Source organism: Laccaria bicolor, genomic scaffold (assembly GCF_000143565.1).
Source record: "Laccaria bicolor S238N-H82 LACBIscaffold_18 genomic scaffold, whole genome shotgun sequence".
Taxonomy (NCBI): Eukaryota; Fungi; Basidiomycota; class Agaricomycetes; order Agaricales; family Hydnangiaceae; genus Laccaria; species Laccaria bicolor.
In genome coordinates this window covers 512,505-538,625 of record NW_001889889.1, presented here as the reverse complement: position 1 = coordinate 538,625, position 26,121 = coordinate 512,505, and the positions used below count along the sequence as shown (strand labels likewise).

At 49.8% G+C, this 26,121-nt stretch overlaps 10 protein-coding genes across 10 annotated transcripts; 5 read left to right on the top strand and 5 right to left on the bottom strand.

Moving 5' to 3' along the window:
* Window positions 1-211: 211 nt before the first annotated feature.
* LACBIDRAFT_300111 (uncharacterized protein) lies at window positions 212-718 on the bottom strand (the record flags this gene model as incomplete). Its single annotated transcript, XM_001882775.1, has 2 exons — window positions 212-401; window positions 528-718. The coding sequence occupies 2 exons, from the start codon at window positions 716-718 to the stop codon at window positions 212-214; spliced, it is 381 nt and encodes a 126-aa protein (XP_001882810.1).
* Window positions 719-1,682: 964 nt separating this feature from the next.
* On the bottom strand, window positions 1,683-10,612 carry LbH7 (hydrophobin; the record flags this gene model as incomplete). The annotated part of the gene is made up of 6 exons (XM_001882774.1): window positions 9,443-9,502; window positions 9,543-9,578; window positions 9,599-9,727; window positions 9,789-9,834; window positions 9,909-9,985; window positions 10,058-10,075. The coding sequence occupies 6 exons, from the start codon at window positions 10,073-10,075 to the stop codon at window positions 9,443-9,445; spliced, it is 366 nt and encodes a 121-aa protein (XP_001882809.1).
* A 714-nt stretch (window positions 10,613-11,326) lies between these two features.
* Window positions 11,327-12,348, top strand: LACBIDRAFT_300106 (uncharacterized protein; the record flags this gene model as incomplete). Its single annotated transcript, XM_001882900.1, has 2 exons — window positions 11,327-12,202; window positions 12,262-12,348. The coding sequence occupies 2 exons, from the start codon at window positions 11,327-11,329 to the stop codon at window positions 12,346-12,348; spliced, it is 963 nt and encodes a 320-aa protein (XP_001882935.1).
* A 951-nt stretch (window positions 12,349-13,299) lies between these two features.
* LACBIDRAFT_300105 (uncharacterized protein) lies at window positions 13,300-13,671 on the bottom strand (the record flags this gene model as incomplete). The annotated part of the gene is made up of 2 exons (XM_001882773.1): window positions 13,300-13,515; window positions 13,576-13,671. The coding sequence occupies 2 exons, from the start codon at window positions 13,669-13,671 to the stop codon at window positions 13,300-13,302; spliced, it is 312 nt and encodes a 103-aa protein (XP_001882808.1).
* Window positions 13,672-17,101: 3,430 nt separating this feature from the next.
* On the bottom strand, window positions 17,102-18,267 carry LACBIDRAFT_328804 (uncharacterized protein; the record flags this gene model as incomplete). The annotated part of the gene is made up of 4 exons (XM_001882772.1): window positions 17,102-17,304; window positions 17,363-17,762; window positions 17,804-18,055; window positions 18,115-18,267. The coding sequence occupies 4 exons, from the start codon at window positions 18,265-18,267 to the stop codon at window positions 17,102-17,104; spliced, it is 1,008 nt and encodes a 335-aa protein (XP_001882807.1).
* Window positions 18,268-18,862: 595 nt separating this feature from the next.
* LACBIDRAFT_300104 (uncharacterized protein) lies at window positions 18,863-20,323 on the top strand. The gene is made up of 6 exons (XM_001882899.1): window positions 18,863-18,955; window positions 19,001-19,072; window positions 19,122-19,601; window positions 19,654-19,916; window positions 19,971-20,012; window positions 20,068-20,323. The coding sequence occupies exons 1-6, from the start codon at window positions 18,895-18,897 to the stop codon at window positions 20,206-20,208; spliced, it is 1,059 nt and encodes a 352-aa protein (XP_001882934.1). The 5' UTR covers window positions 18,863-18,894; the 3' UTR covers window positions 20,209-20,323.
* A 504-nt stretch (window positions 20,324-20,827) lies between these two features.
* Window positions 20,828-21,379, top strand: LACBIDRAFT_251219 (uncharacterized protein; the record flags this gene model as incomplete). The annotated part of the gene is made up of 4 exons (XM_001882898.1): window positions 20,828-20,881; window positions 20,976-21,053; window positions 21,113-21,274; window positions 21,332-21,379. The coding sequence occupies 4 exons, from the start codon at window positions 20,828-20,830 to the stop codon at window positions 21,377-21,379; spliced, it is 342 nt and encodes a 113-aa protein (XP_001882933.1).
* Window positions 21,380-22,407: 1,028 nt separating this feature from the next.
* Window positions 22,408-23,491, top strand: LACBIDRAFT_328801 (uncharacterized protein; the record flags this gene model as incomplete). The annotated part of the gene is made up of 5 exons (XM_001882897.1): window positions 22,408-22,568; window positions 22,632-22,813; window positions 22,861-22,933; window positions 23,241-23,367; window positions 23,417-23,491. 5 exons carry the CDS (start codon window positions 22,408-22,410, stop codon window positions 23,489-23,491), a joined length of 618 nt encoding a protein of 205 aa, XP_001882932.1.
* Window positions 23,492-23,780: 289 nt separating this feature from the next.
* On the top strand, window positions 23,781-24,346 carry LbH5 (hydrophobin; the record flags this gene model as incomplete). Its single annotated transcript, XM_001882896.1, has 4 exons — window positions 23,781-23,858; window positions 23,934-24,011; window positions 24,072-24,233; window positions 24,299-24,346. The coding sequence occupies 4 exons, from the start codon at window positions 23,781-23,783 to the stop codon at window positions 24,344-24,346; spliced, it is 366 nt and encodes a 121-aa protein (XP_001882931.1).
* A 535-nt stretch (window positions 24,347-24,881) lies between these two features.
* LACBIDRAFT_300101 (uncharacterized protein) lies at window positions 24,882-25,351 on the bottom strand (the record flags this gene model as incomplete). Its single annotated transcript, XM_001882771.1, has 2 exons — window positions 24,882-24,962; window positions 25,019-25,351. 2 exons carry the CDS (start codon window positions 25,349-25,351, stop codon window positions 24,882-24,884), a joined length of 414 nt encoding a protein of 137 aa, XP_001882806.1.
* Between the last annotated feature and the right edge of the window lie 770 nt (window positions 25,352-26,121).

Here is a 26,121-nt window from a genome sequence, read left to right as displayed (position 1 = left end):
GGTCGGTGCATCTCCTCCTCCTCCTCACCTTGGTCAAATCTAATCTTCCCCAGGAGCAAGACCGTCAACGTCCATCCCATAGTGCTCCCCGGATTCACCATGTGCACGCCCATCAATTCGGCTCTGAACCTCTCTCATTCTCCCATCCATACCCTGGGTCCTTCCGCCTTTGGGACCCCTTGCCCCCATTCATCATCATCGTCCATCTCCTTCACTTCTTTTTCGATCCCCCGTCCCACACCCCAAGGAGCGTGCCAAAATCCACACCAGGGGGGACGACGATGTATTTCTCTACTCCAACTGTGAGGTTGCGCCATTGAACAAAGCAGTCCTCGAGCCAGGTATGATTCACTACTGGGATAGACCAGGAAAGTGTTTTCCTTGCTTTTGTTCCCGAGAGGCTGAGTAGTGAAATGGGTTAGTGATAGGAAACAGGGAGGGAAGGAGAGAAGGAAGAGAAGATGGGAAGCAAGAGAAAGAGGGAGAGAAGGAGGGGGAGGGAAAACAGAACGGGAAAGGGCACGCACAAAGCGGCTATGAGAACTGTATTTTTCCCCATCATACTTGGGGTGAACCCGGCACCCATGGCGGTAATGAGTTCTTGAGGTACTCCCGGGCTTCGCCTGGATAGTTCGTTACCGTGATTTCCTGTGAAGTCGTTAGCATCACCGTCCATATATTGGGAGAGGTAGATAACTGGAAGAGGGGCTACGTACATGCAGGGAAATTTTCTCGATGGACTTTTTCGGCAGGGAGTAATGCAAGAGTTGGTCCAATGGTGCAGGGGTTCCGATCGTCTTACCACTCCGGAAAGCCTGCCAATCCAATCCAAAGTCATTACTCTATCTTCCGAAAGAGGTGAAGCCAAGGAGAACTGTCCGATGTTGGTAGCTGGGTGTTACCTTGTCAGTTTGATTGGGAAGAGTTTATTGTAGTTGTAAGACATACTTCAGCTGCGCAGGCTACGGGGGCAGGCGGTATGCGTTTATGCGATGCAGGGAAGCAGCCACAACGGGGGCCTTCCCTGACGACGAGGGGCCCACGCCGGAAAGTCTAGAAGGGCGCTGGTTTTGGTATACAACAGCCATTGTGTCTTACCCACGCCTCTGAGGACAAAGGTTAGTTCACGTTGGTAGGAATGAAATGGCGACTGCATACATACCTTGAACTCGTCCAGCTGCCATTCCTCTCAACATTCGACACCGTCGATGTTCACCTTCTTTAGAAAAGGATTCTGCTAATTCTCGAGGCATGGTGTGGTCCCCGACTACGGTACTCAAATGCTGGCCAGCGGAAAGAAGGTCGACCTGATTATTCGATTGGGAACGCAGATCACGTCCTTAATAATTTCTCTTCTGGGAGCTTGACGTGGCTCGTCAAAAGTGTGGGTCCCCACATGTCACCCTGCACTGCATCTCCCAATCATCCCTCAAGAAAATTCCATCACGACCAGCGGCCACCTCATCTAGGCAGGTGCGTGTGGCAACCGGATGGCTCCATGAATTACGGCCGGGTTATGATCACTCTCGACGAGTCAGGTAAAACATTCACTTTCCCTGCGCTCAAAGGGAGTACCTCCGGAGTTTCTCTGGGTAACACCCAATGCGTATCGTGCGGACGACGGAGAAGCAACACCTCATCCGACTTTGAGGGATGCTAACAATTACAGCATGCGCGAAGGATCATGGTGCATCGGTGCAGATGATGCCCATGGGCGTTTGCGAATGGGAGGGAAGTCGAGATGGGGCAGAAAATGTGGACCATGACCAATTGTTGGGAAGCGACGTCTGGGGTTGCATCTGTCGACTATCATGTGCGAACGGGAAGGCTGTGCGTTGGCCGCATAAAGCAGGACGAACAGTTGAGCCTTTAGGAAGGGCTGTTGGGTCTGGAGTAAGAAGTTTCGCTTTTCTGGGTGTACGGTTGTGTTCTGACATTGACCCAGCTTCCTGAGACGGGAATCATTCAAGAGTAAAATTTGGTTTGGTTGATATCGGCGGTAGACACTGCTCAGAACTCATGGAAGAAGTCGCGATTGATGGGGATATCGTTGAGCGAGTGCGGACGAGCTGAGCCGGACCATATGACACCACCAGAGCCATCATTTCATGGAGGGTCTTCCGAACGACAGGATAGGCAACCGCAGTTAGGTAACGAATGCGTGGATAGTGCATTTTGGGGGGGTCAAGGTATGCAGCAAAATTGGCAGGTCTTGCTGGAGAAGGTCGGAGACGGCGGACATCAGATGAATATAGATGACGGTTTGAATACGTCGGTTGAGCGGCCGTATAGAAGAAGTTGTCGTTTGAAACGCTCGGCACAAAATTCCGTTCTACATATTGACTGCGAACGGAAGACGCAACCTGCGAGATGCAGGGGCAGAGGAAGGCCGCTGCGAAAGGCTCGAAGAGAGGTACAAAGTCGGAAAAAGGGTCAGGGTTGAAGTTACTCTTGCCGTTGGTACTAAGATTTGGACATCGTGCCCTATAGATTTATCAGCATACGTAGTGGTCAAAAATTAAGTGATCTCACCTCAACAAAGGCAGGTCGGTACTTCCTCGCCGGATTCTTAGCCTCTACCCAAATCGACGATCTTTCAGCTGGCCCATCAAAGCCAGTCTCGGTGTCAACCGACTCATTTCCTGGAATGAAGATGCATAAGGATATATTAACCGTTCCGAGTTGTCGGACGCCAGGTACCAAAAATGAAAACATCATCATCCTACTTGACACGTATATCGCGCTGGAATGGAGGAAAGTTGTGAACGGCAGTCCCAAGACGGTAAGACTTCCTACAATACAATCCTGCGGCATCATGAGAGGCGTAGAACCTCTTTCAGAGGAACCTAGGCGAATCTAGGAGTTCTTGTTTAGCGAGGGATGGCACAGCTAGGGAAAAAGAAAACAACGTGCGTGGTCAGCATGGGCCGTCAAAGTTATTTGCGGTGATGTTGAGTATGGTCATCCTGGATCCCCATACGATGCCTTGTCAGTCCGCGATTCGATAGGCCAAAATGTTCAGAACCAGACGCAAGTTGGAGACCTAGAGGATGAAAACTTTGCCAGCCAAATTTCCAGAGGGGGCTGGCCTGGGAAAGGCCTGCGGTCTAGGCGTCAGTAAATAATTATAGTCACTATTGATGGATCAATACCTTTAATCAAAGGTACGCTTTCCTGGGGTCTACAGAAGTCGAGGTTCAGCGTGGGCAACCTCTGCATCGGCGCCGGCGTGAATTCTCAGTCATAGACCTCTTTTACTCTATGTATATCTTCCAGCTAGGAACAACAACCGCAATGAAGCTGCGGCCACAAAACGGGTGCCCTCATCTGGGTGTGCGCCAGCCAGAACGTTGAAGTGACATGAATCATCGAAAATTGGCAATCCGAACAAAGGTCTGCCTTCAGATATGCGACAATCCATGAAACGAACTGAGCCTCAAGTGGCCTTTCCAACCCTCGGGCAAGCTGCCGACTGGCCGTGCGCTTCACAATCTGAACAGGATGCTTCGCAAAAGGCCAGCACTGCGGGTTCAAACATTCAAGCATGTCACATCAAGAATACAGGCCTGTGAGTGTTCTGCCTCATTTCGTGAAACCGTGCTGGCGCGCTAGAATTCACTCCAGAATCTTAGGATGACGAGATGATTTTGGGAAAACCTCGGACCGCAACAAAGAGGTGAGAAGACTCTCCATTGGAGGACGGAAAATTCCGCAGCAAGAAATAGAGAATCAGCTCCTCGGACATCCATAGAAGGTCCGTCCTATTTCGTGCAAAGGTTGGAGATGATATGCCTTCCATAGAGAACGTTTTCACTTACCCGGAAGATGATTTGCCAGATCCCCGACACCTTCCCAAAAAAGAAACAAAGACAACTTGAATATTTTGGGAGAACATCACCGTTGGAGGCACCTCCGATCCGTTGGGATCCCGAAAGTATGATGGTGTGAATTCATCTGGGAAAAGTGGAAGACAACGTCGGTAAGAGACTTAATGGGGAATGCACGCAAAAATGGGTGGCACCTTGAAGAAATTTTGGAGATTACAGGCAGAGAAAGAACTGGGGTGGCCGCAATCAGACGAGCTTGCAGAATGACTTTGGGGAGCAGCCGGTCCTAACCTGGGGATCGAGCCACCTCTCTGCGTACAATCGTGCCAGGCACATCCGTATGCAGCCATCACTCCACAAAAGCCGTTAACATACGGCGAGGCACCGACCATGATGGAGGCCGCAAAATGGCGGATAGGAACCAAGAATTCTTGGGTCGTCAATATTGTGCCACTGGATGAAACCCCAGATGTTGCTGCCTTTTGCAGGATCAATATCCGAACGAGAAACGTCAGAAGTCGTTCAGCAATCTGGTATATGCCAACGGTCTGTTGGAAGCTCCGCATCGCCAGCGAGAACGCAGTAGGACGGACCAGCTCGATCGGAGAAAGTCGGGCCCTCATGCAGACTCTTGTGCGACACTATCAGCAACGCCGGGGGACAGCTCGACAACTGGTTACTCACAGTAAGCAACCCCCTCTCTGAAAATCCCTGTCCGCGACTGGCAGTGGTAGTCCGACTTGCCGTTTGTTGACGACAAGGCGCTCGCGTTGGCCCAACAAAGCTTCATGGCACATGCAATCGACGTCAAAGAGGGCGACATTCTGAACTAGGTGGCAAACATCGCAGAGGAAGTCGAGGAGCTTCGGGAGGAGGGCTTCGGTGCAGCATGGGTTGGGTTGTTGTGGTGATGTTTGAGGATGAGGGTCCTGGTCAACCTCGCGGGATTTGTGATGTATTCTCAGCCTTACTCTCGATATACTCAACGTCCAACACTTTCTACCAGCTTTCGTCGAATGTACACCCTTAATTCAGTTATTTGCACGAACTATTGTAAGTCAAAGTCCAAAATTGAACCACTTTGCTCTTCACCCCGTGCCATGATGTTCATGATCAAACCTTCAGGCTTCGTCAGGACTCGGTCGGCTTGCAATCGAGAATGAATGAATTAGAATGGCCGGTATACATGCAGAAACTAGGCGCGTAAAACTTTCAGTGCGAAAAATTCAAGATGTGAAGACTTTCGCCGATATCCTCATGAGTTCTCGTCAGCAACGGTTCGGCGGCGTTTCCTGACAGCCTCTGAGCTGCCCAAATTCCGGCGTACTCTGCTTCTCGTCTCTGGTCCTTTATCTGGCCCCTCCGCATGTGCAGTTAAATCTGATTGAATAATTTGCGTCAGGTGGTCAGCACGGGCTTTGTAGCTGGCTTCTATATCTGACAGCCTTTCGCGAAGCTCTGAGGAACAAAGTTTAGTAAGGTGAAAGATTTTGAACAAAGAAAAATACGTATAGCTCACCTGCCACCTGGTTCTCCAGTTCGACGATCCTGGCGCTCTTTGCGGTCGCATTCTTCTCGACTTTGATTCTTCTTTTCCGTTCCTTCCGTGCCAACTCCTTTTCCGCATCCAGCTCTGTTAAAATTCCTTTCACATGACGGGCGTTCTCGACGAGGTTTTGCAATTCCGCGATTTCCGTTTTCAATTCCTCGTCATTCTCGTCAGCCCCGACCAGATACTTTAACTCCACCAAATTCACGCAAGCCATCGCTTCCTGTGCGGATTTGATGTCCTCCAACGAGACGACGCATTGGTTGATTGACGAAAATGCCAGTCGGTCAGCAATCATTTCATGCTGACTCGGCGCTATTTCTTGGTGAGTCGATTCAATTTCCTCCCTATCTTGATCTTCGTACTTTTGTCATCCACGTTGTTGAACAACCGGATCGAATGAGCCTTGAGTATCACCTTCATCCTCGATCGCTCATCAACATTGTTTTCCTCAGACTCCATAACAATCCGGAATTTCGAGTTAGAGTACGCTTCCAGCAGTGCTGTCGCCTGCTCCGGGGAAATACCAAGGGCATCCGCCGAATGGTCAATCGAGAAAAGTGCGTAATTTTCCTTCGAGCCTTGGCACTCTTTGCAGCGCGGAGATTGAGCAGTGGTGCACGATGTCTTTTTGTAAGCGCAGCTGGAACATGGCTATAATCGCAACGGTAGTCTCGGGCATTGTGATGTCTGTCATGAAAAAATGAACGGACCAGCAATTCATTTTTTCCCAGTCAGTCATGGTGGATAATGGCGCTAGAGCCTAGAGCCCGCCCTGCTAACCACCTGCGTGAACTTCACTGGCAAGGCTGACTGCGGCGAGAGAGCAGTTTCTGCATATGAATGTTCTACTTGAGTTGTTTTTCGCGCATTTCCAAGCTGTTGAAAAATAGGTGTGGAGCTTACTATTGGTCTTGTTCAGCGTTATGACTCAGGGATCACGACGCGTGTCACTGAGGTGTTGATCACAGAGTGTACCTCTGTGACGTATGTGCAATAGCTAATTCCTCTTGTCACCAGTTTTACATCGAAAAGCTACGTTCGCTTGAGCACACGAGTACATGATCAATTTTCCTACTCGTCGCTTTCACGGAAGACTGTTGCATCGCCTTTCTGGACATCCTTTCCAAGATTGCGCAGCTATCAAGCGCCCGTTTCTAGGCCTTCAAACTCAAAATCTTACAGGGCCATGAGGCGGCCATGTCCTGAGCCTGTATGTGGTGCCCCTCAACATCACCGCCAAAATGGCACCGTCGTTGACGGTTGATCGAGGATGAGTCTTGGAAAGTTCTGAACCAATTGAAGGGAACGTTTCAAGTTACATTCTGTGCTGCCCCCAAATGCATGCACGACCTTCCCCTCTCACGGGCGCTGATTTTCGCAGCAGAAGCACCAACAGGACCCTTCCCTGAACGCATACTTCCACTTCAGCGGAAACAGTCAGACATCCCTGAACGCCATCTCCAACGGGTATGGTTCCGATCCATGAAATTCGTCCTAGAGGAAATCGTTACTGCGTGCCGACTCACTTCCTGCTGAGTTTCCTAGACATTGGGTGAGTCTATCTATCACCAAACGTCGTCATCTTGTGACATAAACATGTACCAGTTGCTGTCCAGGAGGATTCCCATCATACTTCCTATCCAAGAACGCAAACGCCTACAGCATCGGCCTCTCCCTTCCTGACTCAGATGAGAAGTCGAGCGGGAATTTAGATTTGATTGATTCAACCCCATTGCCCAGGTCATACTGTATATTCTATAAAGCCAATCCCGTACGAACTTGGATCCTAGGATTGAGGAATCTACACTTCTGCAAATCAGCGTGACCACCGACTTTGGAGGGCGTTAGGCTCTCTTCTAGGATTACCTTGGAGAGTTTCTGCACATGTCGTCCCGCCATACGGTCGTCCGATCGACGTCGTTTGTACGAGCGAGTTATACCCGTTAGGAGTAGCATTGCCAATGCACGCCACACCCATTCCCCCTTTCAAGTAACGAACGCGGCCGCTTCTTCTTTCTCCCTCCACTCCTCACACAATTTAACGTCATGTCAATCATCCAGGTTTTGTACCGTGCATACCATCATCACTTACATCCTTTTCTACGCCGCAGGTTTGGAATTGCGCGTAAACTTGGTTGCATGAAGTCGTTTGTGGTTTTTGTCCGTTCGGCTGATCTTAGGTCAATCCTGTGCCAGTCAGTTACGTCCCGGTCCTTCATTTCAAATGAGAGACTTTTGAAAGCACTCTACCTCCAGGTCTCAGGAAACGGTGGACGAACATCATGATGCCAACAAAGGGAAAGTTTGCGTCTGGCGTAGGTCGCCCGAGGTCCACAAAGAAAAAGAGTCTTGACCTGGCAGCCTGTTACACAAACAGAAAAGTGGCGGCGCATTCAGATCCTCTCAACCGCGCGTGTTGCAATTTGAGCTCACAGGCTCGGTGACCCGTAAACAAGTGGAAGAATATTCAAAGGGAGTGGCTGACTTGGCGACCACCCACACAAAGCTGAACCAGGACCGACGCTACAAAGGACATCAATGAACAGGAGAAGCGGTGCTCCCGTAGACCAACTGGACGTTTGTAACCACTCTGGTTAATTCAAACAGCTATTGAAGTTATCGGAGCATAAGTAATACTTGGGTATCAGCATCGTACGTTATCCCCGACAATCCACCCCACCGCTAAAATTGATCACAGATCAAGGCGTATACGTGGCCGCCTGGGCTGCCTGGGCGCACATGCGCTCCTGCGTGATAACGTAAGCTTTCCGAGTCAGGTGTAGTTGATAAAAAACATACCGTCTCAAGCGACATGTATTTTGTTTCCATAACTTCATCAATAACAACTAAACCGGGCTGACCGTCGACCACTGTTTGAACGTAGGCCTCACAGTTGCGGCACATTTCACGGGGCCGACCATTCTTGAGGATCGTGATAGTGGTAATGCTCACCGCCCCGGTTGTTTGGCGTGCTGCCTGAAAGATCGGAGGCAGGCTCTGATATTCTGCACAATGAGTGCATCTGCGTGAATATAGGCTTTGCGGGACATCCACATCCAGATTGGTGAAGGCTTCCTGCTCACGGAAAGAGTGTAGGTAATTGACAGATGCAGTGCTTGGTCGAGGCCTTGTTTTGTTGTGTGGAGCTGTGACGCCATACGCGTGAGGGATGGGATGGGATGTCGAGAAAGCGACAGAGAAAGCCGAGGGCATCGAGCGGTCTCCTTTTGCTTCCTGATGCGCTTCCCTTAGAGCATGCAAATATTCCAGGGGTTTTTCTACAAACGGATGCTCAAGCGAAAAAGCGTAGGTTTCCAGGCTGTCGCGTTCCCGGGGCACAGATGGCGGAATTTCACCACGGAGAGTATATTTGGTGACTAGATCGGCCAGATACTGAGCTGCCAGGAAACACGTGAGACAAATAAACCTCAATAAAAACAAGGGAACATACGAGTGATTGTTATGTTCGGAGTCGCCATCGAGGTAAAAACGAACAGGGAAGATGATTGAAGGAGTGGTCTTCAACTGAGTTATGAATCCAAGAACGCAAGGAACGAAGGAATCGTTCTTTGCCTGGTACCATTTCCCGTCCTTTTTGAGGCTGTTTGAGGAGGCATCAATCGGTCTTGAATCGGTCCGCAAGTGGCTTCAAATGCTGAAGTATTCTGCTTTTCGAGGTGTGCTTGGGTGTGTTTACACAAAAGAAGTGTTTTGGGGTTCGAAAAAAATTCACTGTTTGGCGTGAGCGACCTGCATGGACCGCCGATCTCGAGATTGGAAGAGGAAACTATGTACACGCAAAAGGAATGATTTCGTTCAATTATCATATCTTTTTTCAACATCAGGAAGCTACTTTGCCCTTTAGAAATGCTTCCTGATTTTCTTTTTATCAAATCAGAGGTCGGGAAGTTCACAGTCAAACAAATGTTCATATTCCCAAGCACAAAATGGTACAAACACTTTACAAGACTCAAGACAACTAGAACTTCGGAGGAAACTGGAGCCGTAACATCCAGTGCGGTCGTAGGCGTGATCCGGCCACATACAGAATGTTGACCTAGATCTACATGGCCCAACAACAAAGAACTACACTTAAAGCGCCATTGGTGACGGGAGCGCAGCCCTAACGACAAGGAGGATCCATGAGAAATGAACGTATTAACCTCGCAAAATGATAGAAAGCTGACGAAGTTATTGTTCTGGCAGTAGAAGGGTCGGCAGTGCACATGCCTCCAGCACCAATGCCAAGGGCGTTGATGGAGGTGCAGCCTGAACCAACGAGCGCACTGATCAGGTCGGCGACGATGCCCAGGAGGACAAGAAGGGCGCTGACGACGTTACCTTGGCCTAAAAAGTGACAGTTCAAGTTGCGGTGAGCATATCGTGGGCTTGCAAAAAAAGAAATTTACTGCCTGCGTCTCGTTGCAGCACCAGAGAACGGCAGTACGCCATTGGCTGGCGGAAGGTGGGTTGGGGTCGGAGCGTTCAGTCGGAAATAAAGATAGATTAATGGGGACATTTGGGGCGACGAGAGAGGCTGGCGTACGGTGGTGACCGTGACAGAAACGAAAATCGTGAGGACCAAGAGAACAAGAGCGGTGGAGAACTGCGTTGTTGTTCTGAAAGGTCGGTGAGTAGACCTGTGCTTTGTGGTAGAAGCAACCGAAGAAATCTTGACTGACGTTGCGGTCGTCATACGGCACCTTGGAAAAGGTTGTCGACGCCAAGGTGTAAACGCCCGGAATAGACCGCTCGATCTTTGTGGCCCTACTTGCGGAAGCCGAAGCAGTTGTGGAAGGCGTCCCAGAGGACTGCCGTACCTCCAATAACGGAGTCGCGAGAACGTTTCACAGGCTCTCGTTAATGGCTTGGGCAGGGTTTCGCCTTGCAGTCGTCACCGTATCAAAGCTAGAAAGTGGTTCCGCCAATATGGATTCAAGCCCTCCGCTAGGAGTATAATCCACGCCAACGTCGCCTTGAGGTACCCTAACCTTTGCTGAGGTCGCTGTCAAGTCGAATGCGCGTCCTTGTGACGAGATCTAGTTGGGCAAGATCGCGTTTTTCGTTCGCGAACTCCCACAGCTCTCCATATGAAGACATTGTCCTGTCCGGTATAAAACTGGACTTCGGTGAGGGTGGCACTGAAGATGATGCGCATAAGAAGTGGCGAATGTATCTCGCCGAGTCCTTCAAGAGTCCTTGTCGATTTCCTGCTTAAGTCCCATAACGACATGAGGCGAAGATGGCAACTGTGGTACCTTACGACCTCATCTTTGTGTGTTTTATTTCCTGTAGAAGAAGAGACACCTCATGCTATGCCTAAAGTCGTTAGGTGGCCTGTTAGGAGGGCAAGACGACTACTTCTTCGTCACAAACTTTAGTGACTCGTTTCCCCATTATACGATGCTTACACAAGCGAGCGTGACACTGTCTCAGTCAGCGCAAGGCGCTGAAGTTGTGTGTCGGGAACTGGTTGTTCCTCATTGGGATCGCTCCGGAATCCATCCATCCATCTGTCTATCTATCAAGATACCTGAATCATCTATTCTTAATATGGTCATCACATGGTCACTCACTGCAGACGAACTCCGAGGCAATGTCAACAGCCTACATTGGGCGCAAGCGCGGCCATATGGTCGTGGACGTCGAAGGAGATGAGTTGCTGCTGATGACCAGTTCTTGGCAGTCCCAATTGCCGTCGGAGGCAATCCAAGACAGTACTTAGAGAACATTAAGAAACAATTAGCTCAGCTAGGCAGACCGGGAAGAGGAGCATTTTCTACGAGATTGCAATTGATGGCATTCCAAAATTAGTAACCACAGCCACATTCGCACGACGTGGAGTCGAATTCACGGATCCTCTGAAAACCTTTTGCCCCGTCCACCCACCACCTTGTTCATTTGTTCGTCTCTATTATTCGGAAACTTTGAACCTTCTTGGCCACCTATGTCGGAACCCATTGATCAACAAGCCCCCGATCTGCCCAATGAAGTTTTACTACATGCTTTCCACTTCTTCCCCTTGAAAGCCCTCATCATCGGGCGAACGGTATCTCAAGATTGGAGGCGGTTGATACCACTTGCTGATATCTCTCCCATACGTCGCGCCCTCCTTGACTTCTACCTCACACTCGTCAGCTCACCCATCTTTCCACAAACCCGCCCTTGGGTCCTTGCTAACCTCCAGCCGTTCGACCGCCAAGCATATATCGATGACCTGATGCGCCAGCATCCCTATGTTCCAGAGGCCTTTCGCGTCTGGATCTTAGAGTGGCCAGCGAGGGCAGTGATTGGGTGTGTCTGGCCAGGCTTGCCCAATTTCTACTCTAGAGGTCGCTATGTGGATGATGTCCACCGAGTAGAGGGAACAAATTGGCTGGCGCCAGTACCCCCGACGGTCTGTGCCATACCATTCAAAAACTGTACTCCAGAAGCCGAATTCATTCCTGCGCTGTTCATCTTTTACCACCGTCAAGCTACCACCTGGCTCATCCTCGACGAGAGAGATACTCTTCGGGACAAGGTCTATACTTTCTTTGAAGGTGGTAATGAGCTCTGGGATGAAGATGGTTCGACGGAATGGGATGACATTGATGCGGACTGGATCGGGTGGCAACGACGGACATGGAATAACATCGAAGCGGCGGCGAGGGAAAGAGCCCAGAAAAACGAACCGATCTTTCAGCTTGAGACAATGCCAACAGATCTCCCTTTCGTTGAACGCGTGTACTTCAGTAAAACATTTCGGCGTCATCAACTACAAGCGCATCCTTGGCAGCAGAGGGGTGATCCCGAGGTGCAGCAAGTTTTGCACTTCGATGAGGTGTGTTTGGGGGTCTTTTCCCTTGTATTGCGCCTAGAACTTACGGGAACATCTTACAGAATAATCATCGTGTAACAGACATTGGGGAATTGATCTCGGTCGATATTCACCTCATGCCTAGCGAACCAATGATGCCGATTAACTAGAAATGTCGCGAAATGTCCCAGTTGAAGCTCCTTCTGATAGATGAACTACGTTTGCTGAACCGTGTTTTTTTAACGATATTTGGTCGTTTACCCCGTCAACACAGTTGAGAGATAGCTGTCTATGATTTCCGCAATTAGAATACGAGTTGTGTATGAACCTAATACAATTTCGAGTCGTAATAACCTGGAATGTAATGGGTCGTGTTCGTGCGCGCTGCTTCCTTTTTTTCATCATTGTCAAAGGAACCCCGTATGTAAGTACTCCGAGAAAGGAACTGAAATGAAAGTACATGTAACAGTATCAGAGGGTATGTACACGGACCGATATCAGCCGAGGCATCATCGTATGCCGGTTTCACTGCGCGAACGAGTCGTAGAGGTCTAGATTTACCAGACACATTGAGGCTTAAACGAGGATATCGGAAATACTGTGTCCTCATTCGGACCCCATGAGATGCTTTTGCTCCTAACACAGGTGCGAGCAAGAGCCAATTCATTTCTGATTGCAACCCATCCTGGATGAACCACGAGATCAGCGTCGCCGTCCTTGGTGTTCATGGATCAGCTGCCCCCTATTGAATCGTTCCGTCTTCGATAGAAGGAGACCCATCGTCGGACTCGGACACGTGTCCAACAGGAACTCCAGACTTCCTACGTTACGATGCTGGTGTTGGTTGGGGGAGAAGAGTGGGGTCCATTAATCAATTCTGAAGAGTGGAGGACCTGTGATATTGGGCTCGGAAGCTGGGCGAGCGAGGGAGGGGGCGACACAGCGGGACTCCACCACGTTAGAGGTGCAACAACCAAGATACCATGCGAGCAATCCCAGTTCACACTGACCCTGGGGTGGTGACGGGTCCGTAAATGTGGGTGATGACGGCCGCATCCGCAGAAAGGATTGAGATCGAAGCAGTAACACAGCACTTGTCGGAGAAGAGGAGGCATCCTGAGTCAAATTTGGCGATGGTTTCGCATCAGTGGCCAGCTTGATGTAGACCAAGAAGACGCATCACATCTCAGAGGAACATCTATACTCGGGGGCGCAAAGAGTATACGTTTACGCGATGCAGAAAGCGGCAACAGGGGTGGTGGCCTTCCCTGACGACGAGGAGCCAACGCCGGAAAGTCTTGAAGAGCGCTGACGTTGGCATACAACAGCCATTGTGTCTTAATGAAGACAGAGGTTAGTTCAAGTTGGTAGCAATGAGATGGCGGCTGCAAACATACCTTGAACTCGTCCTCCGGAACTGCCATTCCTCTCAACATTCGACACAGTCGATGTTCACCTTCTTTTGACAAGGATTCTGCTAATCCTCGAGGCATGGTGTGGTCCCCAACTACAGCACTCAGACGCTGGCCAGTGGAGAGATGGTCGACCTGATTACTTGATTGAGAGCTCAGAATACGTCCTTGATAATCTCTCTTCTGGGAGCTTGACGTGGCTCGTCGAAAGTGTGGGTCCCCACATATGCATCTTCCAATCATCCCTCACGAAAATTCCATCACGACCGGCGGCCACCTCATCGAGGCAGGTGTGTGTGGCAACCGAATGGCTCCATGAATTACGGCCGGGTTATGATCACTCTCGACGAGTCGGGTAAAACATTCACTTTCCCTGCGCTCAAAGGGAGTACCTTCGGAGTTTTTCTGGGCACCATCCAATGCGCATCGTGCGGACGACGGAGAAGAAACACCTCATCCGGCTTTTAGGGATGTCAACAATTACAGCATGAACGAAGAATCATGGAGCATCGGTGCAGATGATGCCCATGGTCGTTTGCGAATGGGAGGGAAGCCGAAATGGAGCAGAAAATGTGGACCATGACCAGTTGTTGGGATGCGACGTCTGGGGTTGCATCTGTCGACTAATATGCTAGTGCGAACGGGAAGGCTGTGCGTTGACCGCATAAAACAGGACGTGCAGTTGAGCCTTTAGGAAGGGCTGTTGGTCTAGAGAATGGATAGTTCGCTTTTCTGGGTGTACGGTTGTGTTTTGACATTGACCCAGCTTCCTGAGACGGCGAACTATTCATGTGTAAAATTTGATTTGGTTCATATCGGCGGAAGACGGACGCTGTTCGAAATTTCATGGGAAGTCGCGATTGACGGGGATATCGTTGAGCGAGTCCGGACAAGCTGAACCGGACCATATGTCACCAAAGCCATCATTTTCCAGAGGGTCTTCTGAACGACATGATAGGCAACCGCGGTTAGGTAACGAATGCGTGGATACTGCATTTTGTGGGGGTCAAGGTATGCAGCGAAATTTGGCAGGTCTTGCTATAGAAGGTCGGAGACGGCGGATATCGGACGAATATAGATGACGGTTTGCATACGTTGGTTGAGGGGCCGTATAGAAGAAGTTGTCGTTGAGAATGTTCGGCACAAAGTTCCGTTCTACATATTGACTGCGAACGGAAGACGCAACCTGCTAAAAGCACAAAGGAAGGCTGCTGTGAAAGGCTCGAAGAGAGGTAGAAAGTCGGAACAAGTATCAGGGTTGAAGTCACTCTTGCCGCGGGGACTAAGATTTGGACATCGTGCCCTACTGATTTATCAGCGTACGTACTGGTCAAAAAATCAAGTGATCTCACCTCAACAAAGGCAAATCGGTACTTCCGGATTCTTAGCCTCTATCCAAATCGACGGTCTTTGAGCTGGCTCATTGAAGCCAGTCTCGGAGTCGACCGACTCATTTTTTGAAATGAAGATGCATAAGGACATATTAACCGTTCCGAGTTGTCGGACGCCAGGTACCAAGACCGAAAACATCAGACACGTAGATCGCGCTGAAATGGAGGAAAGTTGTGAACGGAAGTCCCTAGATGGTAAGACTTCCTACCATTCAATCCTACAACCTCATCCGGGCCATAGAACCTCTTTGAGAGGAACCTAGACGATTCTAGGAGTTCTATTTTAGCGAGGGATGGCACAGCTGGGGAAAAAGGAAAAAACGTGCGTGGTCGGCATGGGCCGTCAAAGTTATTTGCGGTGATGTTGAGTATGGTCATCCTACCCCCATACGATGCCTTGTCAGACCGCAATTCGATAGGCCAAAATGTTCAGAACCAGACGCGAGTTGGAGACCTAGAGGATAAAAACTTTGCCAGCCAGATTTCTAGAGGGGCTGGCCTGGGAAAGGCCTGCGGTCTAGGCATCAGTGAATAATTATAGTCACTATTGACGAATCAGTACCTTGAATCAAAGGTGCGCTTTCCTGAGGTCTACAGAGGTCGAGGTTCAGTGTGGGCAACCTCTGCATCGGCGCCGGCGTGAATTCTCAGTCATAGACCTCTTCGACTCTATGTATATCTTCGGATGACGGAATCGTTTTGGGAAACCCTCGGACCACAACAAGGATTTGGGAAGACTCTCCTTTGGAGGACGGATAATTTCGCAGCAAGAATTAGAATTCAGCTCGTCGAGCGTCCATAGAAGATCCGTCCTATTTCGTGCAAAGGTTGAAGATAATATGCCTTTCATAAGGAACGTTTTCGCTTACCTGGAAAATGATATGCGACACCCCCGATATTTTTGGATATTTGTGGAGAACATCGCCGTTGGAGGCACCTCTGATCCGCTGAAATCCCGAAAGTATGACAGCATGAATTCATCTGGGAAAAGTGGAAGATGACCCCGGTAAGAGACTTGGTGGGGAATGCACGCAAAAAATGGGTGGCACCTTGAAGAATCTCACAGAAGTTTTGGAGATTGTAGGCCGAGAAAGAAAAGGGGTGGCCGCAAGCAGACGAGCTTGCAGAATGACTTTGGGGGGCAGCCGCTCCTAACCTGGAGATCGAGAGTGCGTACAATTGTGCCCAGGCACATCCGTACGGAGCCGTCGCTCCACAAAAGCCGTCAAGCCACATACGACGAAACACCGACCATTATGGAGGCGGCAAATGGCGGATATGAACCAAGAATTCTTGGGTCCTCAAATTTGTCCCACTGGTTGAAACCCCAAATGTTGCTGCCTTGTGTAGGATCAATATCCGAACGAGAAACGTCAGAAGTCGTTCAGCAATCTGCAAACGGTCTGTTGGAAGCTCCGCATCGCCAGCGAGAACGCAGTAGGACGGACCAGCTCGATCGGAGAAAGTCGGGCCCTCATGCAGCCTCTTGTGCGACACTAAGTATCAGCAATGCCGGGGCACAGCTCGACAACTGATTACTCACAGTAAGCAACCCCCTCTCTGAAAATCCCTGTCCGCGACTGGCAGTGGTAGTCCGACTTGCTGTTTGTTGACGACAAGGCGCTCGCGTTGGCCTAACAAAGCTTCATGGCACATGCAATCGACGTCAAAGAGGGCGACATTCTGAACTAGGTGGCAAACATCGCAGAGGAAGTCGAGGAGCTTCGGGAGGAGGGCTTCGGTGCAGCATGGTTGGGTTGGGTTGTTGTGGTGATGTTTGAGGATGAGGGTCCTGGTCAACCTCGCGGGATTTGTGATGTATTCTCAACCTTACTCTCAATATACTCGTCGTCCAACACTCTCTACCAGCTTTCGTCGAATGCACACCCTTAATTTAGTTATTTGCACGAACCATTGTAAGTCAACGTTCCACTTTGCTCTCCACCTCGTCCCATAATGTTTATGATCAAACCTTCAGGCTTCGTCAGGACTCGGTCGGCTTGCAATCGAGAATGAATGAATTACACTGGCCTGTATACATACAGAGACTAGGCGCGTAAAAATTTCCAATGAGAAAAACTCAAGATGTGAAGGCTTTCGTCGATATCCAGGATATATCCTCATGAGTTCTCGTCAGCAACGCTTCGAATGCGTTTCCTGACAGCCTCTGAGCTGCCCAAATTCCGGCGTACTCTGCTTCTCGTCTCTGATCCTTTATCTGGCTCCTCCGCATGTGCAGTTAAATCTGATTGAATAATTTGCGTCAGGTGGTCAGCACGGGCTTTGTAGCTGGCTTCTATATTCGACAGCCTTCCGCGAAGCTCTGAGGGACAAAGTTTCGGGTGAAAGATTTTGACCAGGGAAAAACAAGTATAGCTCACCTGCCACCTGGTTCTCCAGTTCGACGATCCTGGCGCTCTTTGCGGTCGCATCCTTCTCGACTTTGATTCTTCTTTTCCGTTCCTTCCGTGCCAACTCCTTTCCCGCATCCAGCTCTGCCAAAATTCCTTTCACATGACGGGAGTTCTCGACGAGGTTTTGCAATTCTGCGATTTCCGTTTTCAATCCCTCGTCATTCTCGTCAGCCCCGACCAGATACTTTAACTCCACCAAATTCACGCAAGCCATCGCCTCCTGTGCGGATTTGATGTCCGCCAACGAGACGACGCAGTGGTTGATTGACGAAAATGCCAGCCGGTCAGCGATCCTTCTATGCTGGCTCGGCACTCTTTCTTGGTGAGTCGGTTCAGTTTCCTCCCTATCTTGATCTTCGTCACATTGCTGAACAACCGGATCAGTTGAACCTTGAGTATCAGCTTCACTCTCGCTAAATCCCGATCCCGCTCATCAGCATCATTCTCCTCAGATTTCACAACAATGGGGACTTTCGAGTTACGGTACGCTAGCAGCAGCGCTGCTGCCTGCTCTCGGGAAATACCAAGGGCATCCGCCGAATGGTCAATAAGGAAAAGTGCGTAATTTGAACACTTTTCCTTCGAGCGTTGGCACCCTTTGCAGCGCGGAGATCGAGCAGTGGTGCACGATTTCTTTTTGTTAGCACAGTTGGAACATGGCTATAATTGCGACGGTAGCATCGGGCATTGTGATGTCTGTCATGAAAAAATGAACGGACCAGCAGTTTATTTTTCCCCAGCCAGTCATGGCGGATAGTGGCGCTAGAGCCCGCCCTGCTAACCACCTCCGTGAACTTCATCAGCAAGGCTGACTGCGGCGAGAGAGAAGTTCCTGCACCCGACCGCCCTACTTGAGTTGTGTTTTCGTGCATTTCCAAGCTGTCGAAAAATAGGTGTGGAGCTTATTGGTCGTGTTCAGCGTTATGAGAGCCTGGTTGAACTGAGGCATGTGTTCTTATATTCATTGGCAGTAACATCGCCTGTCAAAGTGTCTGGGGCCGAATCGAAGAGTACTCTATGTCAAAAGACCCTGACATGTTACACTTCTGTAAATAGGAAGCTGCACGCTTTTTGCGTCCAATGGATGATCTACATATCTTCACGCTATGGATTCGGGAATGCAGGCACAAGATAAAATAGCAAACTTAGATAGCAATGAGAGTTAGAAACCCCCGTGAAGTCGTCATCAGCCATGCACTGGACCACTGGTTGGCATACGAACCGTATCGGCTATTCTCCACAGACATCATCAGCCAGAAATGCTTCGGAGGTGGTTCAAAACGCATTTTTACATCCTGAGTTATCAAACTGCTAAACTATCCATGTCTTCCCAAGATTTGCCCACTGTCTTTGTTTCACAACTTCCATAGCCACACGTGATTCCGGCCCTGAGTCACATGTGACACTGCGAATCTACAGTGAGTATACTGTACTGTCCAGTCAGCGAGCAATTCATCTCCTCCACGACCAATTCGCAGCTATCAATCCTAGTGTTCAATATGGCCGCCCTTGCGCCCAATGTAGAAGAGGCTGCCAACATTGCCTCGGAGTTCATCTACAGTGGGTAACCATGGTTCTCCAGTGAAGACCACTTAACGATTTTAGGCATCGACAACCTACCACATGAGGTATCTCATCTTCTACAGGAGATCAGACACAGAGAGATGAGGTCACAAGGTAAGAGTAACTCTATCAAAGTCTCTATCTTCGCCTCATGTCGTTATAGAACTTCAGCAGGAAATCGACAAAGACTCAGCGAGATACATTCGCCACTCCTTACGCGCATCATCTTCAGTGCCACCCTCACCAACTTCGCGGGCACCCTCACCGAAGTCCAGTCTTATACCGGACAAGATAACGTCTTCATACGAAGAGCTGCGGGAGCTCGCGAACGAGAAACGCGATCTTGCCCAACGGCTGATAGATCTCATTACAAGGACGCGTGTTCGACTTGACAGCGACCTCAACAAAGTTAGGGTACTTCAAGGCGACGTTGGCGTGGAGTACGTTCCTAGTGGAGGGCTCAAACCCATATCGGCAACACCACTTTCCAGCTTTGATTCGATGACGACCGCAGGGCGAAATCCTGCGCAAGCCATTAGCGAGAGCTTGCGAAATGCCCTCGCGACTCCGTTGGTGGAGGTGCGGCAGTCCCCGGGAACGCCTTCCACAACTGCTTTGGCTTCCACAAGTAGTGCCACTAAGAGTGAGTGTTCTATTCTGGGCGTTTACACCTTAGCATTGACAACCTTTTTCAGGGCGCCGTATAACGACCACAACGTCAGTCAAGATTTCTCCGGTTGCTTCTCCCACAAAGCACAGGTCTGCTTCGCCAACGACGGTGGCGAACTCCTCCCACGCGACTGCACACCAACGATCGAGGCTCTCCCGCCAAATACACCCGCCGGCTGTCGAAGATGTCGACATGGACGCAGAGGGTGAAGAGGACGCTGAAGGGGAGGATGCCGAAGGGGAGGACGAGAGGCTCTACTGCTTCTGCCAGAAGCAAAGCTACGGCGATGTGAGTCGTTCGCCCTACTTTCCCCTCGCTCCGAAGCTTACCTTGATCATGCAGATGATTGCCTGTGACAATGAGGGCGATTGCCCATTCGAATGGGTCAGTTTTGCATTCTTGGTCAAACGTGTCTCTTCTTTCCTGACGTTAGCATTAGTTCCATCTCACGTGTGTCGGCATGAAGCAGCCGACACCAGAGAAGTGGTATTGTTCAACCTGCGAGCCCAAGATCAAGGCCAAACTCGCGGCGGCTGCCCAGCCCAAGACCAAGAAGGCGACGAAGAAGCGACAGTGGTGATCTCTCGACGGGTCGTAATGGACCCCATTTGCCAGCAGTATACCCTTGGCTATTTTATGGAATTATTTATTCTCTTGTATTTGCCTTACTGTATCGCATTCATTTTAGTGCGCTCCTCGTTGAAATCATTATGAAGAAGTCCCCTCTCCTGCGCACTTCGGCCGATCTGACAATATTCCGATCACACAAACTAGATCACTTCGAAGGCAGGCTTCTTCTCGTTCCTGCAGAGATACATTTTTAACAGCTTCTTCAGATACGGCGTGTACTTCCGGGCGGCCATCTGCTTAACTCGCGTGGCGGATGAAAAGTTTGTGCTCGTGACATATCTTTTTTTACCCACCACCCGTAAACCCCTACTTTGCCCCTTAGCGTACTTGGAGCGGCCGAATGGTATGTCGCTCCGCGCCTTACACGTGGCAGAACGTGGGTTCTTGTGTTTTCCCTGCGTAATGCAATGGATATTACAAACCAGCAAGCTGGATAATTTATCCAAATTTATTCAGCTCTTTTCTTCCTTGAAGAGACGTGAAAACCCTACGAGAGGGGTATAAAAGGCCTACTAAGATCCCCAATCCCTCAGTCGAAAACTCTCAGTTCACCGACCTTCATAACAACAATGCAGTTCTCTCGTATCTCCACCGCTCTTGTTCTCTTGGTCCTCACGACCTTCGTTTCTGCTTGGCAGACTGTCACGGTCACCACCGTACGCCAGCCTTCTCCTGTCGTCCTAGATACCCCCATTAATTTACCTTTATTTCCGATAGTACGCCCCGGTCCCAACCCCACCTCCCGCCAGCCAATGCGACACTTCCGCTCTCTGGTGCTGCAACGAGACGCAGTCGGTAAGTATGAAACGCCTCTGCAAGACCACAATATGCTCATCACAACCGTAACTTTTTAGTCCAACGGTAACGTCGTCGGAGCGCTCCTTGCGCTGTTGGGCATCGTCGTTGACCCCATCAGTGCGCTTGTTGGTTCCGGCTGTAGCTCCATCAACGCCCTTGGCGTTGGTGTTGGAGGCATGTGCACCGCCCAACCCGTCTGCTGCCAGAACAATAACTTCGTAAGATTTTTATCATTTTTACAAGTTAGTACGTTCATTTCTCATGGTTCCCAACAGGCCTCCCTCGTCGTTATTGGCTGCACCCCCGTCACCCTTGGCGCTTAGGTAGTTCTTTGTTGTTGGGCCATGTCGGCGGTAGAGATTTAGGTCAATGTTCTCTATACAGCTGGAACACGCCTACAGCCTCAGATAATACGGCTTGAGTTTCCCTCCCAAGTCCTAGTAGTCCCGAGTCTTGTAAATATTTTGTACCATTTTGTGTTTGGAAATATGAACATTTGTTTTACCGTGAACTTCCCCGACCTCTGATTCGATGAAAAGAGAATCATGAAGCAATTCTCGAACCTGCAAGGGCAGTAGCTTCCTGATGTCGGAAGATCATAATTGATAGACCGAATTGTTCTCTTTGAATATAGTTTCCTCTGGCAACCCCGAGATCGGCGGTCCAGGCAGGTCGTCCATGAAAAATAACCCAAGCACGTTGAGCCAATTCAGTGTATTTTTTCGAACCCAAAAACATTTGAGAACCACAATTAATATATTGGTATCATACATAGGCTTCCGGCCAGTATTTACATGAGTTTCGTAATTCTTCCAGGCAAATTTCCTCTATACCAGGCAGCCCATGTCCTGGCATGTATGTCGGCCCGATGAGTCCCGATGGCGGTCTAACAACCATGCCCTTGAACTTGTAGACGTTGTTATGTGAGCTAATCCTCTCCCTTTTCCGCTAACTTTCTAACATGAAACTGGCACTAACGCTTCTTATGGAGTATATTCTAACTGCCACCTTAACGAAAACCTGGCGGCGCTCGCTAGCGTTCCTTGAATTTTGATCACGAATGGACCCGATTTACCCTGCTGGACGCTCAAAGCCCACCGAGCTCTCATCGCGACTCTGATCGCCGAAACTGACATCTTCAGTGGGAAACTTATGGGAATTCTCCGAAATTCGAAACCAATCAGATCCGAAAATCAAAATCATCGCGCCAGTGTCAATGCTTCATACTGGCTGCTCTCTAAATCTGCGAATGTGGTTGTGGAAATTCAAAGGGAACTTGAATGGACAGCCCGGGTTTTTCCGCCACCGTACGGCCGCCTGAATCAGTGCATCTGAAAGCTCTCAAACAAAAATGACCCTACGTGTTTCCCGAGTCGGCTCTCGACCATTGGACGCAGCGCATTATATAGCCGATTCTCAAATCCCTTGTAACGCGGGCCCATGGAATAGACCAGGCTGTCACGACGAAAGGCGTACTTGGCTACAACTGGTAAATTTTCAAAAATCCAATGGGTATGTTATTCTCCCAGCGCCATTGGGATCAAATTGGGATTTGACTGCGATGATGAATTTCAGGGCCAGATTCCAGCTTCTTTACATCCGTCTACGATTCAATCTGGGAAGTGCCCACCATGGCTATACCCCAAGGCACAGTTATCTTGACGTGTATCGACCTTCTGGTGTAGATCAGCTCAGAGCATCCTCAGAAGCAAAGGCTTCTTCGCATGAGACAATAATTGTTTACCCCCATCGACCACGTTCGTGCAGCTGTCACTATACCCCCAGCTCGCTTACTGAAAATGAGGGGCGGATTCTCATGCGGCACCCGTGGTATTGCACTTGAAGTATCCCAACCGTGCCGATTCGAGTCCCTATGGGTCAGTTGACACTCAATACGGCATTTTCGACAAGCTCTCGATGGCCTTGACTTGGAGAGTCTTGTATCATCGGACCGCATTGTCATCCTCTTGAATTGCGAAGTTAATCATTTCAGGCAGCAAACACGGTTCGCAATCAGTGTGGTTCAAAGAATTTCCGCCTGATGATACATGTCGTTTTTGCCACGCTGTCTTTCACATATCCTGGTATAGGGTCAGGTATCTTCTTGTTTTAACGGTGAAAAAGCATTCATGACCCGCTGAGCCATCGGACCTCTAGTGGGCTCCGTTGAATTTGCTCGAGCAGTTCAATCGTTGACGGTCTACAAACAAATCTAAGAATGATCCTTGCGGCTCTTGATCGGACTTCCACTGTCACAGCTTTTGCTCCGAGATCTGGCAAACCTGCGATTGTCCCCCCGGGAGAAAAGAACGTTAAGTTCATACAACAAAAGCTTGACAATTTTCATTACTACATATCAGTGCTTCAAGTTCACTAGCGCACGCGCTCCTATCTTCGTTTCGCACGCTGGCAGCTACCGAGACTCGGACAAATGAGCCAATCGGTTTTCTCAAGGCTTCAGTATTATTTTTTCCTCAAAATATTCCTATTTTGGCCAATACTTCACAAGTCTACGCTCTGCAATTATTGCAGGTTCCAAGGACCGATGGGAATAAATCAAGTATCGATGTTCCAATGACCATTTCATGTGTAAAGTGAGTCCCTGAGTTTTACCATGTGAGTGCGCACTGACCTTGGTCTGGAGGTATAAAGTCTCTCCAGAGTTGCCTCAGTCTCCTCATTCGAACAGCCCACAAGTCAATCGATCCCTCACATTCAACAAATATGAAGTTCTCTCGTCTCTCTACCGCTCTCGTCCTTCTTGCTTCTGGCGCTGCCGTGTCTGCCACCCAGACCGTTACCGTCACCACCATGCGTTATTATACTTTAGTGGCGACTCGCAGGCTGAACTGACTTGACCTCACCGTTTGTCTCCAGTACGCGCCAGTTCAAACCCCTCCTCCCGCAAGCCAATGCAACACCGGGGCTCTCTGGTGCTGCAATAACACCCAGGCTGTGAGTAATTTTCATTTTCCTTTGTAAAAAAAATCCTGACGATCCACTCTTGTCGCGTAGGCAAACGGAAGCATCATCGCCCCCCTCCTCGCCCTCCTTGGCATCGTCGTTGACCCCATTACTGCCCTCCTTGGGTCTGGCTGCACCTCTATCAACTTCCTCGGTGTCGGCACTGGTGGCATGTGCACCGCTCAGCCCGTTTGCTGCCAAAACAACAACTTCGTGGGTGTCCCCCGTCGTTTCTCCGCCTATTCATTAATTTCTTATTATTTGAATGAACTTTTTAGTCCGGGCTCGTTGTCATCGGCTGCACCCCCGTTACTCTTGGTGTCTAAGCGCGTCGGAGTGCGCAGTATCTTTTCTTGAAATCTTTTGTAACAATGTTGTCCTGTACATCGACGCCGGTGTCGGTATGTGTGTTTGGTATATGTGTTTGAGATATATGACTTGCACGGTCACGATTGAGTCTGATGTCGCGAGATACCGCAATGCAGGTCAACCGCTGTATAAATTCGCGGTTGAGTTATTCCAGTGTGCCCCATAGCATCGTGCGCAGACTTCATCATGTGCATTCGACGAGTCTTGTCCACCGTTCTTTCGTGCGTGGCGCGTTGGGGTATGTGAATCCTGCCTAATACTGCGAAAGCCAACGTGGCGAGCAACACTTTTGTATATCCTTCGTTGCTTGCGAGTCGCAAACTCGGCATCTTGTTTTTATCACCCTCTGATGTCCGTCAAGCGCCTGCGGACAACCATGTCGAATCCCACTCATCGGCGAATTGGAGGCCTTCAACCCAATAAAATTCTGCTACATGCAGATACGTAGCTAATTTACAAGGGACGATTCAACTGGGACATTTCGGGACATTTCTAGTTAGTCGGCATCATTGGTTCGATAGGAGGGAGGAGGATATCGACCCTGATCAATTCCCCAAGATTTCTTGCATTAGTCTGTAATAAGATGTTTCCATAAGTTCTAGGCGTAATAGAGGGGAAAAGGAACACACGTCTTCGAAGAACAAAGCTTCCCGCACCTCGGGATCATCCCTCTGCTCCCAAGGATGTGCTTGAAGTTGATTACGCCGAAAATTTTTAGTATAATACCAGCACTCGACGAAAGGTACGTCTGGTGGTATTGTCTCAAGCTGGAGAATTGGTATGTTTTTCTGGGCTCTTTCCCTCGCCGCCGCTTCGACGTTGTCCCACGTCCGTCGTTGCCACCCGATCCAGTCCGCATCAATGACATCCCATTCCGTCGAACCATCCTCCTCCCAAAGCTCATTACCACCTTCAAAGAAAGTATAAACCTTGTCCCGAAGAGTATCTCTCTCGTCAAGCATGAGCTAGATGGTAGATTCGTTGCCGTAGAAGATGGAGAGCGCAGGAATGAATTCGGCTTCCGGGGTACAGTTTTTAAATGGTATGGCACAGACCGTAGGAGGTACTGGCGCCAGCCAGTTTGTTCCCTCTATTCGGTGGACATCATCCACACAGGGGCGTCTAGAGTAGAGATTGGGCAAGCCTGGCCACACACACCCAATCACTGCCCGCGCTGGCCACTCTAAGATCCAGACGCGAAAGGCCTCTGGAACATAGGGATGCTGGCGCATCAGGTCATCGATATACGCTTGGCGGTCGAAAGGCTGGAGGTTAGCAAGGACCCAAGGGCGGGTTTGTGGAAAGATCGGTGAGCTGACGAGCGTGAGGTAGAAGTCAAGGAAGGCCCGACGTATGGGAGAAATATCAGCAAGTGGTATCAACCGCCTCCAATCTTGAGATACTGTTCGCCCGATGATGAGTGCCTCTAAGGGGAAGAAGTGGAAAACATGTAGTAAAACTTCGTTGGGAAGATCGAGGGCTTGTTGACCAATGGGTTCCAGCATGGGTGGCCAGGAAGTGACAAGGTTGTCCGACGGTGGAAGGTGGAACACACATAACTTGAAGTTGTGAAGAAGTATAGGGGCAATATAGGTGACTCGGAGCAATGTGACTGTCGCTGACTGTTTGGCGCGTGACGTCACGCTGTGTGATCAACACCTCTGTGCTGGGCTCACCTTTGGCTCACCTGGACGCTCAAAGCCCACCGAGCTCTCATCGCGACTCTGAGCCT